This window comes from Pavona decussata, unplaced genomic scaffold (genome assembly GCF_977016875.1).
Source record: "Pavona decussata unplaced genomic scaffold, jaPavDecu1.1 SCAFFOLD_8, whole genome shotgun sequence".
NCBI classification, from domain to species: Eukaryota; Metazoa; Cnidaria; class Anthozoa; order Scleractinia; family Agariciidae; genus Pavona; species Pavona decussata.
The window spans coordinates 973,326-987,556 of NW_028145431.1; the positions used below are offsets into that span (position 1 = coordinate 973,326).

The 14,231-nt window shown below is 40.3% G+C and overlaps 2 protein-coding genes across 3 annotated transcripts; both read left to right on the plus strand.

Moving 5' to 3' along the window:
• The first annotated feature begins 3,453 nt into the window (after positions 1-3,453).
• Positions 3,454-7,713, plus strand: LOC146488755 (ras-related protein Rab-10-like). 2 transcript variants are annotated; one of them, XR_014865333.1, is made up of 4 exons: positions 3,455-3,782; positions 4,089-4,137; positions 6,127-6,563; positions 6,605-7,713. XR_014865333.1 is itself a non-coding variant. In XM_085113209.1 (3 exons), exons 1-3 carry the CDS (start codon positions 3,635-3,637, stop codon positions 6,476-6,478), a joined length of 549 nt encoding a protein of 182 aa, XP_084969335.1. In that variant the 5' UTR covers positions 3,454-3,634; the 3' UTR covers positions 6,479-7,713. The 2 variants fall into 2 exon arrangements, 1 of the variants encoding a protein (XP_084969335.1); XM_085113209.1 differs by having other exon boundaries at positions 3,454-3,782; positions 6,127-7,713.
• A 986-nt stretch (positions 7,714-8,699) lies between these two features.
• On the plus strand, positions 8,700-13,962 carry LOC146488756 (ras-related protein Rab-13-like). Its single transcript, XM_085113193.1, has 3 exons — positions 8,700-8,928; positions 11,655-11,703; positions 12,835-13,962. The coding sequence occupies exons 1-3, from the start codon at positions 8,772-8,774 to the stop codon at positions 13,253-13,255; spliced, it is 627 nt and encodes a 208-aa protein (XP_084969319.1). The 5' UTR covers positions 8,700-8,771; the 3' UTR covers positions 13,256-13,962.
• Positions 13,963-14,231: the final 269 nt, after the last annotated feature.

Sequence of the window (14,231 nt, forward strand, 5' to 3'; positions counted from 1 at the left end):
TGCAGGAAAACCTATTTTTGTAATGGCGATGGAGTTGTGAAAACTGCAAATTACATATTTTAGGAATTGTGTTTCACAACTGAGATTATGAGAGATACTGCAGCCCTCCAGCATATTGATATATGCTATCAGTCCATCTTATAAAATTAGCAAATACAAGTCGAAATAGCCATGTATGAAATGAAGTTAACACCCCCAGGCCAGGCCATAGAGATGCCTAATCGATAAAAATCGATAATCGATATTATCGACTTCAATCTATCAGGGGCTTACAATGTTGTCTTCTGTGTTTCCAGATCGCTTTGCCTGTGGCCTTTTAAGGACATACTCGTCTTAGCTAATACAGCTTGATCGGTCTGGATGCTTCTGAAAATAATAGTTGTAGAAAGTTTTAGGAAACGAAAATGCTAGTTGACCTTTAATTTTTCGGTTAGTTGACCTTCTTCGGTGACATATGGAAAACAGTCACTTCGTTACCTAGGGCCTAAACTGTGGAATGATCTCACTCCTAGAATAAGATATCAACCCTCTCAGAAGCAATTTAAAAGAGTCATACGTAATCAGGACCTTACTGCCCTAGCTGCAAATGTCAGTAACTGTCGAGGCTGCAACCTATGCCGAGAAGGACTGTCGTTTACATGAGTTTTACAATTGATGTATGAAATTTTTAATATTTTAATATGGTTTACGATGTAAATTTCAATTTCAAGTCTTGCTGATGTGCCTCGGTAAGGCAGTTCTTAATTTTCTCTCCGCGCACTTCGTGTCCATCTGCAGTATAGCACACCGGGTCTGGGAAATCTAGTTTGAGTTGAAGACCGGTCGACTCTCGTGCATATTTCTGGGTATCCTTGATGATAGAGTGGCGCCCAGTCTGCATTGCCTTCGCTTCAAAGCACCTCACTGTGCCATTGCTGTCTCAATCTTTGTACCAGTCTCATATTTTCTCTCAACCGATTTCATCCCTCTCACACCACATTTCATTGTTTTTTTTTTTTTTCTTCTTCTTCTTCTTCTTCTTCTTCTTCTTCTTCTTCTTCTTCTTCTTCTTCTTCTTCTTCTTCTTCTTCTTCTTCTTCTTCTTCTTCTTCTTCTTATTATTATTATTTTCAAAGTGGATGTCACGAAAGTTGTAAGTATCACGAGTTTCATCGATTGTTGTTGATTTTACCAGCTTTGGTTAACGGAACCAATCGATAGAAACCGTCGATTAATTATTATCAATTTGATCGATATCTATTGCTGACATTGCTTTTAAATGAGCGATTTTTAATTGACTAAAATTTCTGCGAGGCTGATCGGACTGCGTAGAAAACTAAACACGACAGCGACATGATTCAGACATGATAGAGACTAAACCGAGAATCAACAGAATGCAGCAACCGTGGACAGCTGTTTCGAGCTGGTTGGCTCTCGTCAGCAAACAGCTGTCCTTGGTTGCCGCACTTGTTCTGTTGATTCTCGGTTTGGTCTCTATCAAGCCGCTGTCGTGTTAAGTTTTCTACGCAGTCCGATCAGCCTTGCAGAAAGTTTAGTCATTTACATTTTTGGCTGATTAGATCTTTCACAGATCCTGCGTATACTTGCAGCATTTTCGTTGTGCGGTTCCTTGCAGATTGTTTGATTTTTAATAGGCCTTATCACGGCTTTCGACGCCATTTTGACGAGTAGGCTTGAAATAACAGTGTTTGTATGGAAATCCGATGTCAAATAATTTTCATAAAACATCGCTTCTGAAAAATTCATGGATTGGAGACTTTTCGCACTAGGAAAAGGATTTTTAGAAAAAAAAATTGGAGGGATGTAGCTGTGCCAGAAAGTGTCCAGTCGTGTTTTGAACTTTCCATACATTTGTCTGTATAGCGAATCAGCCGTCAACTGCTACTAAAAGTAGTTCGCGAGAAAAAATACAGAGAAATGTATGGAAAGTTCAAAACACGACTGGACACTTTCTGGCACAGCTACATCCCTCCAATTTTTTTTCTTAAAATCCTTTTCCTAGTGCCAAAAGTTTCCAATTCATGAATTTTTCAGAAGCGATGTTTTACTAAAATTATTTGACATCGGATTTCCATACAAACACTGTTACAGTCGAACCTGTATATAACGCGTACGGCCACCCTCGGGACTTGAGGAACTGGCCGCTTAATACAGGTGGCCGCTTAATACAGTATCACTAAAAATACTCACAGGGCGTTGTCTAATGTCAATTTTAATGGTGTATCATACAAAAACATTTCATTCAAGGAAACAATTGCAATAGGACAATCAACACTCTTTCAAGAGATCAATACTTTAAACAAAGTTCAGTGCCAACGTGTAACTTAATGGTGTAATATACGTAACATTGTGTAAAAGCACTGTGCAATAAATTGTCCTCTACTCTTGTACGGTGTACAGTACTGTATCTCTAACTCACTTACTTACGTGACTTGCAGTTCACAACAAAATATTTCATTCCGTCATTTCATAGTTGTTACGATCAAAGTGGAGTTATAACGGTAATGTTGCTAATTAAAAGTAACACACTGAATATATAATAAAATTCTTCAAGTTAAAATAGGAATAGGGTAAGAATTAGAGTGACTTAAACAAGTGGGACACGTGCGTTTGGCGCCTCGGAATTTGAAACTTTTGTTTGTAGAGCAAATCGTTGACTGTCGGCACTGCCAGCGACAATTCCTGTTATCCATGGTACTGTACATATGGCTTAGTTTCCATTCAAGGGTGGCCGCTTAATACAGGTAAAAATAACAAAGAAAGACAAACATGGGACTGCTACAGGGTGACCGCGGCCGCTTAATAGAGGTGGCCGCCTAATACAGGTAAAAAATACAGCGTTTGTACGCGCGAAAAATCGGGACTTTAAAAACTGGCCGCTTAATAGAGGGTGGCCGCTTAATACAGGGCCGTTATATACAGGTTCGACTGTATATTCAAGCGTGTTCGCCTACTCGTCAAAATGGCGTCGAAAACCGTGATAAGGGCTATTGAAGGCGCTCTCCGGGCAAAATGAACTACATTAACTCCTTTTCCAAAACAGTGATGTCGTTAGTGAAGTTTTAAGATATAGGATTAATAAAGTGCCCTATTCATTTGAATTGCATGTTGGCTGTAAAGTGTAAGCTATTAGCATAAGTTCTTGAGCTGTTTGACACCTTTGTAATTTCTATTTTGATCATTTGTTATCCTTATAAATATTTGTGCTCCCTGTGAGCTTATTTTCAAACCAAGAATTTCTATTGCATGGCCCTGAAATAAATTTTAAGGAAAACGCTGGGTTTTTTAAAAACCAGGAGGTTTCAGGATTTGTTTGATCGGTAAAATACTCTTACAGTCAATTATGATTGACGACAAAACATCTGCTTCGGGCATGTTTGTAAGACAAAACAAAAGCCGTAATTTTAACGTGTTTATGTCTGCCTGCTGCCATAACAAAAACACGAGCTCGCTAATAATATAGTAAAAACCAGCGAATAATTGCAGTGTGGAGTTGGCGTGACCAGGACAACCCATTAAAATTTGATGCGCTTCAGTGATCTCATCTTTCGTCTCCAATGAGTCTCCGTTTATTCTTATAATGTTAATTGTGTCAGTTTGGCGGAGTCAGTGAAGAGGAACGAAGCTGAAAAGAATGGACATGAATTATCACTTGCTGTTTAAAATCCTCCTTATAGGAGATACGGAAGTTGGCAAATCAGCGCTGCTTCATCCATCCGTCGACGATTCGTCCTGTTCATCGACCATTGGAGTACATTTTCTGAAAAAGAAACTTGAAATCGGTAAGGAAAAGTGAATGAGACGAGCACATATCAGGCTCTCGCGCCGTCTGCCAATTTATTTAAATGCATCCATCTACCTGTGCATTTGTAAAGCCTCGTTAAATGAACAAACAGTTGAAAATTTAAACGTTTACCAACTTCTAGTTTGATATGTGAATAGTTAGTAGAGTGTGTTAGAAGTGGCAAGCAATGTTATGAAACTTGGTCACGAAATCTAGTCTGTTATCTCGGCTTCATAGCAGATGTTCTCAGTGAAACTAAATCACTTCGTGAGTTCATCTCCATATTCGGTTTTGCAATCTTCAGGAGGAAAGAAGATCAAATTGCAAGTATGGAACATTACAGGCCAAGAAAGGTATGTGAGCGAAATGTTTATCAGGGGTAAGTTGTTATTGCGCCACGTTCCGTAGTTAATCCAATATTTTCTTCATCACTGGCTGTGAGGTATTGTTCAAAGAAAGCTTGCCAGAACGCCGTCACGTCAGCATGGTGCCAGTTACTAAGCAACTAAGGATTAAAAGCCGGGGAAACGAGATTCTAAGACGGATTAAGTTGACCTCCAGATGGAAAACTACTGAGAGATGACTCTCAGACTTCTTGACTTTATTTAAGTCCTTTCCGGTACGAAGCGCGCGATTTTTTTTACTTTGGAATTTTCGTTAACAGATGCACCAATGGTACGCATGCTCATAGCTGATCCGACTTCCGTTCACGAAAACCCATTTTCGATCCCAGAGCCGCTCGGCTTTGACTACGTCATGCGCCTTCCCGCCGTCAGTCATTCGCAAAAGGGAAGAAGTCTGGAGTCGAGAATGACAAAAACCATGCAAACGAGTGAGCAGAAGCTTTTTACGGATGAAAACAAAAGCCGAAAATGCATCTGCACTCACAGGCTAATACAAAGTCGGAGTGAGTTTGCGGTCTCTTCTGAAGTTCCACGTGGCCAGGGGCACATGACCCTGGCATGACGTATGGTTGAGTAATAAAAGGGGGTGTCATGTACTGGAGACTTGCCAAAAATGTCACTTGTTATCCATGTGATCGAGAAGGTCGCAGAAGCGTGGAGTACTGTCGCTATTCGGTTGACTGGGCAGTCGTTTCCTTTTGAAGCGAGCCACAGCTTCCTCGTTCACCCTGAAAGTTTTCGTTCACTTCCCGTGCTCGCTATAAGAGTCGGAAAGCTTACGAGCGCGTAACGAACACTTCACAAAAGCGGCACTGATTCCTCTGACTATGAAGACTCCAGTGATTGTAATGTTGGTTGCAGATGTTGTCTATTGTTTGGTATGAAGGTGGTTAAATAACCCCAAAAAAGGAAACCGCGACATTAAGATAAATCCTCTACTCAATGTAATAGGATAAAAACCTTACAGCCAGTGGGCACCTTCGTGATCCAGTTTTTGGGAACAGATTTAGGGGGTGGGGATGGAAAGTTCCTTCAGAATAGTACGTGTAAATCCAGCCCCAATAAAGGTCAATAAACGCTGTCAAACGTTTTTTTGTTTTCCCGTTCTTATGGTCGTCACATTGTCGCTTGACGTCATCATGCGAATAAATTCGTGTTTTGGCAAATCTTACAGGCTTTACTCAAGTTAAATTTAGTACACCCCGTGACCGTAAGTATTGAAATGGTCAGATTATTTACCACTGATTTCAAAGATGAAATCAATGAACAACTAAATGTCATGGTACTGTATCGATAAAAACAACAACAACAACAACAAGACTTCATATAAGGAATTAATGGAAAGACCCCCACCCCTGCCCCTCCTCCCAGCATTTACTTTTAGTATCTGTCAAAATAGCCTCCTACACAGCCTTCAGTAGGGTCGTCACGCAACTCTTGTCCTGTTGGTGAGAAGCGTTGCGTGACAACCCTAGTAACGGCTGCGTAGGAGACTACTACCGACCAAACCAGTTGATAACGTTTTTCTCGCGCTCTGATTGGCTACTCATACTCAGGATAATACTTCCTATCCATGTACCGGTATTGCCTGTGATTTTGCACACGAGTTTTTATTCGCCATTTCTCAAATATGAGTGACCAACTGGGGCTACCATAACTGAGATTGGTAAAGTACCTAAGAAATTACCCATATTACCTTGCGGTCTATTCACCTCAGTATAGGTGAAAAGTGGAAGATATTTACCAAGCTGCGAATTCACGGGTCGGTAAATGTTAGTATGCTCCACTATGCACCTCCATGTTTCACACCCTTCACTTCGCTAGCCTGCGCATTTTCCTTCCAGCATTGAGACAGGTGTATCTGCGCACCAAGTTGTCAGCGGTTGATAGCCAAAGCCATTGACAGGAACTAAATTTCCCTCTTGTTCACATCTCTAGTTCCCAGGCCATAACGGCCAGCTACTATCACGATACCCACGGCTTTCTTCTTATGTATGACGTCACCAACGAATCATCTTTCCAGCACATCAGTGATTGGTTGATCATTATCAAGAAGCACGCTAGTGAGAAGGACTTTCAAAAACTGCTGTTTGCGAACAAATGCGACTGCGAAAGAACAAGGCAAGTGTCGAGGGAAAGAGGAGAGGCGTTTGCTCGTTATCATGGCATGAGATACGTGGAAGGAACGGATCTTGACGAGGCGATCAAGATGCTAACAGAGGACATATTAAACAAAAATTACGCAGAACCATTCGTGGAAAAATCTGAGCTTCTTTCTGACTTTGATTAATGAAATGCGTCTTTAAAAAAATACATTTTGTTATTAAAAGCTGCATGCAGTAGTGGCAGAACCGTATTACCAAGCTTGTATGCTCGTGGTAATGATTAATAATCAATAAGTATAACTAATAACTAGTTATTAGTTATTTGACTTTATATCTGCTAAATAGTCAAACGATTTTCGTAGAAGCTAACAAGGGTGAAAAAAGTGGGTGAAGCTTTAAAATAATAATAGAATGGGACGTTTTCCACGGTTTTAGCTTTCCAAAAAAGTTTGTTAAATCGAAAATCGTCGTTTTATTTCTCAAAAGCTTATTAATCAAAAGAGTATTATAATGCTATTGTGATAAAATAGTAATTAGTTATTTATTTACTATAATATAGATCTTAATATGCGTCCAGTGCCTTTGTCAAAAACGTAGTCGTGGTGTACAGACTAAGGGCCAGTTACAGAGTCTAACTTAGGCCACGGCTTAAGACAATCAGTGGTCCTCCAAATCTGTCGATAAGTGGTTTATTTTTAGTAGATAAATAGTTTTCTAGTCTGGGATACAAGCCTTCTTGTTACCGTCAGCAGCAGACAATGTTTAGATATGACTGTTGGCAAAATTGAAAATTGCTTGGAACGTAGTTTTGTTAAACACCGTCTAAACTGTAAGTGACCCTAAGTTTTTAACTGCAAAGAAAGGAGGAAAAGTATGTATTTATCGTACAGTTTATTAAGAACTTTCTGTATGTGAAATCGTTTCTTAAAGAAATCAGTTTACAAAGTTGTTCGAATCCTGAAAATGGCGGAACTGACAGAGGCAAATTTGTTCTTACTTAGTAGGTATAGGGTGAAATTTCCACTACAGAGTACATTTTAAGTGCGAACCAATAAAAATTTTACTGGCCTTTCATACAGATGTGTGAGCCGCTTTCGTAACGTATAAAGTTTTTTTTAAGACATTTGAAATTATATTTTCTTCCAGCAAGTCCAGCAATTATTCAACATTTTGTTTGGAACATGCGCACAAGGCAACCTTTGTGTACTTTCTTTTGTGCGTTTGTTGCAATCAGCGTTTCGTGGGTTTTGCTCACGCTGAAAAAGTTTCCACTTAAACGCCGAAGAATTTGAGAATTTGTTAGGAAATTAAAGAACCAATGATTGAGAAGAATACCTCATTTTCCTTCAATTTAGTCCAGGAAGAGGTTAGTTGTGCGTATCTCTATCCTGATTCAATAAATCGAGCTTATGTTAGCATACTTTGTAAGACTCAGTTCCTGCTTTATCGGCTATTTACAGAAAACATCTCGAGGTCGGTTTTGGTGTACCATTTCAGCATTTTAGTCGAGGCTAAACTCGGTAAAAAATAATTAATAACAAATCTTTAACTAAAAGTAACGATCCGTCACAAGCCCCGAATTTTCGTTCATTTTTCGAGAGAAACTTTTCTTCCATAACCCTAGCCTGATTTATGTGATCGTTTCTATTTAGACATCAAAACACCTTTGGTTGTTAAAAATGATGGCGTCACAAACGCCGGCTGACAAGAAGAGTCATCCTTCGTGCTGGCGTTTAAGCGCGGCACAGGAATAGAAATATTCTGAAAAGGATAAAAATGAATGTTTGAAATCGTTTTTGTCTACGATGATCATGTCGTGATTGTTGTGAGCCCCCCACGTTTTTAGGGGACGACGATCGTTTTTAACCTCCTCCCCCTCCTCCCCCACTTCCGTGGGGAAGGAGGTCAATACGACCCCCCTAAAAATCACTGAGAGCTGAGCAGACAGTCCATCCTCGGGGACCCAGTAGCAGTTAGTCGGGTGAAAGGGATTTTCGTGGGCGAAAGTTTCAGTTAAAAGTTTCGCCCACGAAAATCCCTTCCACCTGACTAACTGCCCCTGGGTCTCCGAGGATGCAGATAGTCGGGGCTGACCGAAGATTTTTCGGGAGAAATCGGAACTATAACGAAAGTTCTCGCTAATCCCGAAGATTGAGCCCTTGCAGGGAGGCTACGATTGCAGAGGCAAGTTTTTTTTTTTTTTTTTTTTTGCTTCCTTATCGTAATTAGTCAGTAAAGTAGACTCATGAGTAATGGCTATTATTTTCTCAAGTTCCTGCTTACCGCATGTGAGTAGCACATATTTTTTTCTGTCTTCGTTGTAATCTTTCCCATAAAAGAAGTATCTTGCGGTTCAACATGTGACAATCACAGCATCATCGAACGATGATGACAACCGGTTCCGCCTTGTCACGCAACTAGCATTTGATGTTGATCAAAGGTTCGAGAACGTGAACGGCTTGCCAAAATCGGACCGATATGACGGGACAGTTTGATTTCCTATTCAAACTACTTCTTATTGGCGATAGCGGCGTTGGTAAATCTTGTATAATATACCGATTTGTGGAAAACAAGTTCGATTCATCGTTCATCTCGACTATTGGTATAGATTTCAAAATCCGGACGATGGAGATTGGTAAGTTGAATGTTTATTATCTTTTTAATCGGAGACAAACATTATTCATGTACCGATCACGATTAAGCATTTGAAAAATTCATTTCAAGTGAAATTAATCGCCAACGCGAGTGATTTTTGGCATTTTTTCTTTTCGTATTTTTTTTGCCAAGATTTAATATGAATGTTAAAAATTATAAAAAGATGTTGACTGAATATTTAGATGGGTATAGGCAGGCTGGGTTCTGACATATACGGTCATACTAAACACGAGTGAATCAAGAGTCATCCTGCGAAAACAGACACCCTTTCCGGTTTTTGTTTCAGTCATCGAGAAAATTATCCCGCGTCTCTCAGATTGTAGTCCCCATGTCAAACGTAAGAGGGGAACATGAACTGATAATTTGAAACCCTTGATAATTATTTGGAGCACCTTTCATTGAAAACGTTGAAAGCGTGACCTTGAATATCTCTCAGACAGTTTAGAGAAACCTTCATTCCGAGTTAGGCCGATTTAGACGGTACAACTTTTGCTTACGACTGTCGCATGCGATTTCTGGAGCGCGCGCTGCTCGCGGCATGCAAAACATCACGCACAACTCTCGTCACTCAACATTGCCTATACCTACGATTGTGTTTTCGCCTTTGTTTGTTGTTTGTTGTTTTCCGCAGAGATTCTCTTGCGAATGAATACTGTTTGTCATAAAGTAAACTCTAGTTCTCGACTGGAGTAATGGATTAAATTCGAGACTTTGCGAGACAACGAGATTAGCATTCTTTTCTGCGCATCCTTAAGGGCGATTAACACGGTACGACTTTGTCGCATGCGACAAGCTTACGACAGGCCTACGACACGAATTGTTTCGTGTAAATCAAACCTACAACTCGCTTACGACTGTCGTGTACGTCACAAAAGAACATTTTTTTTAAATCCTACGACAATCGTGGGTATAGGCAATGTTGAATGACGAGAGTTGTGTGCGAGTTTTTGCATGACGCGAGCAGTGCGCGATCTAGAAATCGCATATGGCAGTCGTAAGCAAAAGTTGTACCGTGTAAATCGGCCTTTTAAGTCGGCCTAAGAAACGTTGTAAGACGCGACTTAGGGAGGACTTCAAAAAATCAGTCAAGACTGTAAGGCACGTGAAATTTGTCGATTATAACTTTGCGACACCTGTATTTTTGAAACGTCCCTCCCCACACTGCCACCAATCGGAATTCGCTCCACGGTACAACGCCCTTTTACGCTGAAAGCACGATCATTTTTAGGGTGCTTTGGGGGATTCTCCCCATTAAGGCAAAAAGGTGTAGCTTAAACAGAGCATTTTGGCCATAAAACTCTCAGCTGTAGGTATTAAGTAACCGCTGGGTTTTTATTGTAAAACAAAGACAGCAAAACAAAAGAATTGCTGAATCGACAATAAATAGCGTTTGGAAGTTAACAGCAATTACAAGTTCAGGCAGAAAAGACTTGCATACACAACTACAGACTGCTGAAAAAGGGAAAAGTAACAAACGTGTTTTGTCGTGTTACTTTCGTTATGACCTCTTCCCTCTTCCCTCTTCCCTCCCTCCCCCTCTCCCCCTCCGCCCCCCTTCCCCTCCCTCCCTCCCTCTCTGAAGCTGCTTTCTTTAATTTCAGTGAAGTATAAAACGGGCAGCAAGACTAATGCCTTTGTTAGAATCACGCTGAGCCGACTATTAACAATACTTTCAGGGGAAACTAATAAAGAATACACTATTTTCTAAGTTAAAAGAAAAGAAAAACTACGAATTCAATGCTGTAAAACAACAGGAAAAATACAATTGAATAAATATACAAGCGTGACTTACGTCTGATCTTGACTCCAGGGTTGAGAGCCTAGTGTTTTCGGATTGATAAAAATGTAGTTTCGGGTACCGAAAAAAGGTCAGCTAAGATTTTCGGAAAGGAAATAAGACCTAAGGTTTTCGGGAAGTGGATAAAAATGCCCTACAAATTTCGAAAAGACTCAAGTTCCCCTAGAATGACCGAACAGATAAAAATATTATAGTGCTGCCTAAAATGAACCTATGGAGCTTTAAAGCCACTCCAGATCGCCTAAAATAACGTTTTAAAGGATCTGAGAGAAAATTGTCGTTGGGTGCCCCTGAGGCTTTGGAAACTCCGTTAGAAATAACTCTGGGAATTGCTTACAGTTTGAACAACTCCTCACAACTGAGAAACGTGATCACAGAAAATGATCTTAATACATGTCTTTGACGTAAAGGAAAAAACTATAAAGAAAGCTTTGTGCAGCTGGACAAAAATCGATATTCGGTAATCATAACATCAAAAGTAACAAAGCTTCAAACAGAAAAGAACAAACAGTCCTTGAGAGTTTCTCATTGTTCTTGTATGGAACATGACACGCCTTTATCTTGAAGGCCATTTCCGAGTTGCTGTGAACCTCTTTATGAAAGCGAGGCTAAGTGCAAAGCTTTTCATATGAAAATTAGTTTTGCTTGCATATGAATGAAAACTAATTTTCATAACAAAAACTTTGCACTTAGCCTTGTTTTCATAATGAGGTTCACAGCAACTCGGAAATGGCCTATTCTCTACTATAAATTATTACTTTCTATTTACAAACTTTTCTTGGAAATTGCACTGACTTGTTACCTTCCCTTTCTAATTTCGTAAATCCCTCAATATAACTCCGAAATATTATTTTAATAGTGCAAAAAATTCTAGCTTAATACAATTATTGTCTACTATCCGTTCTCAGATGGGAAGAAAATCAAGCTACAAATCTGGGACACGGCTGGACAAGAAAGGTATTAGATTATTAACAACAGACAGGAGTAGACCACAAGAAAAAGGCCGGGTTCAAATGTCGAGCTTAACATATGCGGAACCTAATGTAAATGAGCGAAACCTTTTTTAGTCTCGTTTCAAACACGAGGAAAAGTTTCGTGCTATTTCCACACACCAAGAAGTGGGTTGATCTCTCCAAAACGAGGCGCAGCTGAGATTTTTTTAACCAACTTCGAGGTGTTGAGAAATCGGATGACACTCTTTGAGTGTTTGATATAGCTTCTTAAACTATTAATAATTCTTTGAGAAATCCAAAGGAAAAGTTCGTCAAATTTTATGATAATCCAACCTCCTTCACGGTAGTGATTTCCTTAGTTTTCGTATCAATAAATTTGAGAAGAGGGCTGGGAAGGAGGGCTTTTATTATCAATCACAAACAAATCACGAGTCTGTAAATCACTGATGGATCTTTCACGAATTGTATATTTTAACAATAATTTGATATATATTTTGTCGCAAACTGGCATCATTGGTTAGTTGATTTGCGCGGCATCTAGTTTGCAGTCGGCTAGCACTGCTAAATTTTCTCTCCTAAGAAGTTACTGAAGTCCTGAACAGGTTTAGGTTAGACCAACCGCAGCACGCTCAATGCTCAAGCTAGTCGGTCTCATAATTCGCCGGTGAACGAGTTAAAATTTATCAATGTTTGGTTTTTCAAACTTAAATCTATAGAGTGTTTTCACATGACGTCACGGCGGCCATGTTGGTGTCCCAAAACAAAGAAATGGCGGCCATGTTGGTGTCCCAAACTAAACCTCTGGGAATTGAACTCTATTTTTATGCAAATACTTTCCTTTGTTTCAGTAAACCGATATGGCCGGTAGTCGCGTGAATTAAAACGCTCTATATCTGAAACGCTACTTGATTCCCAGTTTTCACATAGTCCCAAAGGATTTACGAATAAAGTTTTTAAAGATAGACAGATTCTGCGTCAACTATCTAGTGACGAAACGCGGCTTAAAATGAATTCTTTCACGTGTCACAAACTTGACCATTTTCCCTCAAATCACGCGTCACGCATAAATCCTTCATGAACCAGACGCTGGCTGAAAACATTTAAAACACTGAATCAGTGTACAATGTCCTTGTAGGTTTGACTCCATTACATCCACCTGCTACCGGGGAGCTCAGGGCATTATGCTGGTATATGACGTCACAGATGAAAGGTCGTTCCGGAACATTCCGACGTGGATACGAAAAATTGAACAACTCGCCCGACCTGACGTCCAAACGCTGCTGATTGCCAACAAGTGCGATCTGACAAACGACAGGCTCATAAGTAAAGAAAGAGGAGAAAGGCTGGCGAAACACCTTGCAATTCGCTACAGAGAAATAAGTGCATTATCAAATTTGAATGTGGAAGACGCCTTCGGTGTCTTACTACGAAAGGTGTTCAGACAAGCTTGCAGCAACGGGGAGACCGCTGAAAGCTGGGCCGAGCAGACCGTGGACGTGTCAGCAGTCCACGAACAGCCGCAAGAGTGTATAAATCTCACGTGTTGCACGCAGTAGAGGATAATATTAACTATATTTATTAGGAAGGGTTTCAAAGTGGGAAAGCAATATTTAAACCAAAGGAAGATATGTTAACTGTACACTTAAGACTAGCAGATACTCATTTCAACTTTAAGTGTATATGACAGATTTTTTTTTATTTGCTTGATCGAATCTTCTTGTTGTTCTCGTATGAAAATCGAAAAAATAAATTCGCTATCGATTTTTCTTCCCCTCGTTTGAGGCGGTCAAAGACGTGAAATTTCGCTTCCGGGTGTGTACAAAACCGCGCGAGGCGGGAGACTAAGGATAGTGGACCTGTGACGTCAATACAAGAACGCCACTTTCGCGGATTCTCTGTTTCAGTGTTTTTCTTTATGCAAAGGAAGAAAGATGGTGCTGCGGTGCGTTGTTTACGGCTGCAGCAACACGAAAAACGTAAAAAAGTGAAACAGAGAATCCGCGAAAGCAGTGTTCTTGTATTGACGTCACAGATCCACTATCCCTAGTCTCCCGCCTTGCGCGGTTTTGTACACACCCGGAAGTGAAATTTCACGTCTTTGACCGCCTCAAACGAGGGGAAGAAAAGTCGATAGCCAATTTATTTTTTCGATTTTCATACGAGAACAACAAGAAGATTCGATCAAGCAAATAAAAAAAAATCTGTCATATACACTTTAAACAATACAAATACAAAAGATAGCAAGTAAAGTATTTATAGACGATTTTTGCTCGGTGACGTTGTCATGTCCCGGAGGAGGGATTTGGAGGGGGGGAGTGGGTGAACTTGGGTGAGGTTTTGCTGTGTATGTGTTGCTGCCCTCCATAAAGCCCCTGCCCTATTACAGCCTATTTTATTCTGTGGGAAATTATAGAGGCCACCTTACACCCTTATTGGCAGATGCAAATTACGCAGTCCCATGCGAAATCCTTTCACCTGTTTTTTCCGCGGTTGGTGGGAGGGGGGGAACGAGATCTACGTATAGACAAAAAG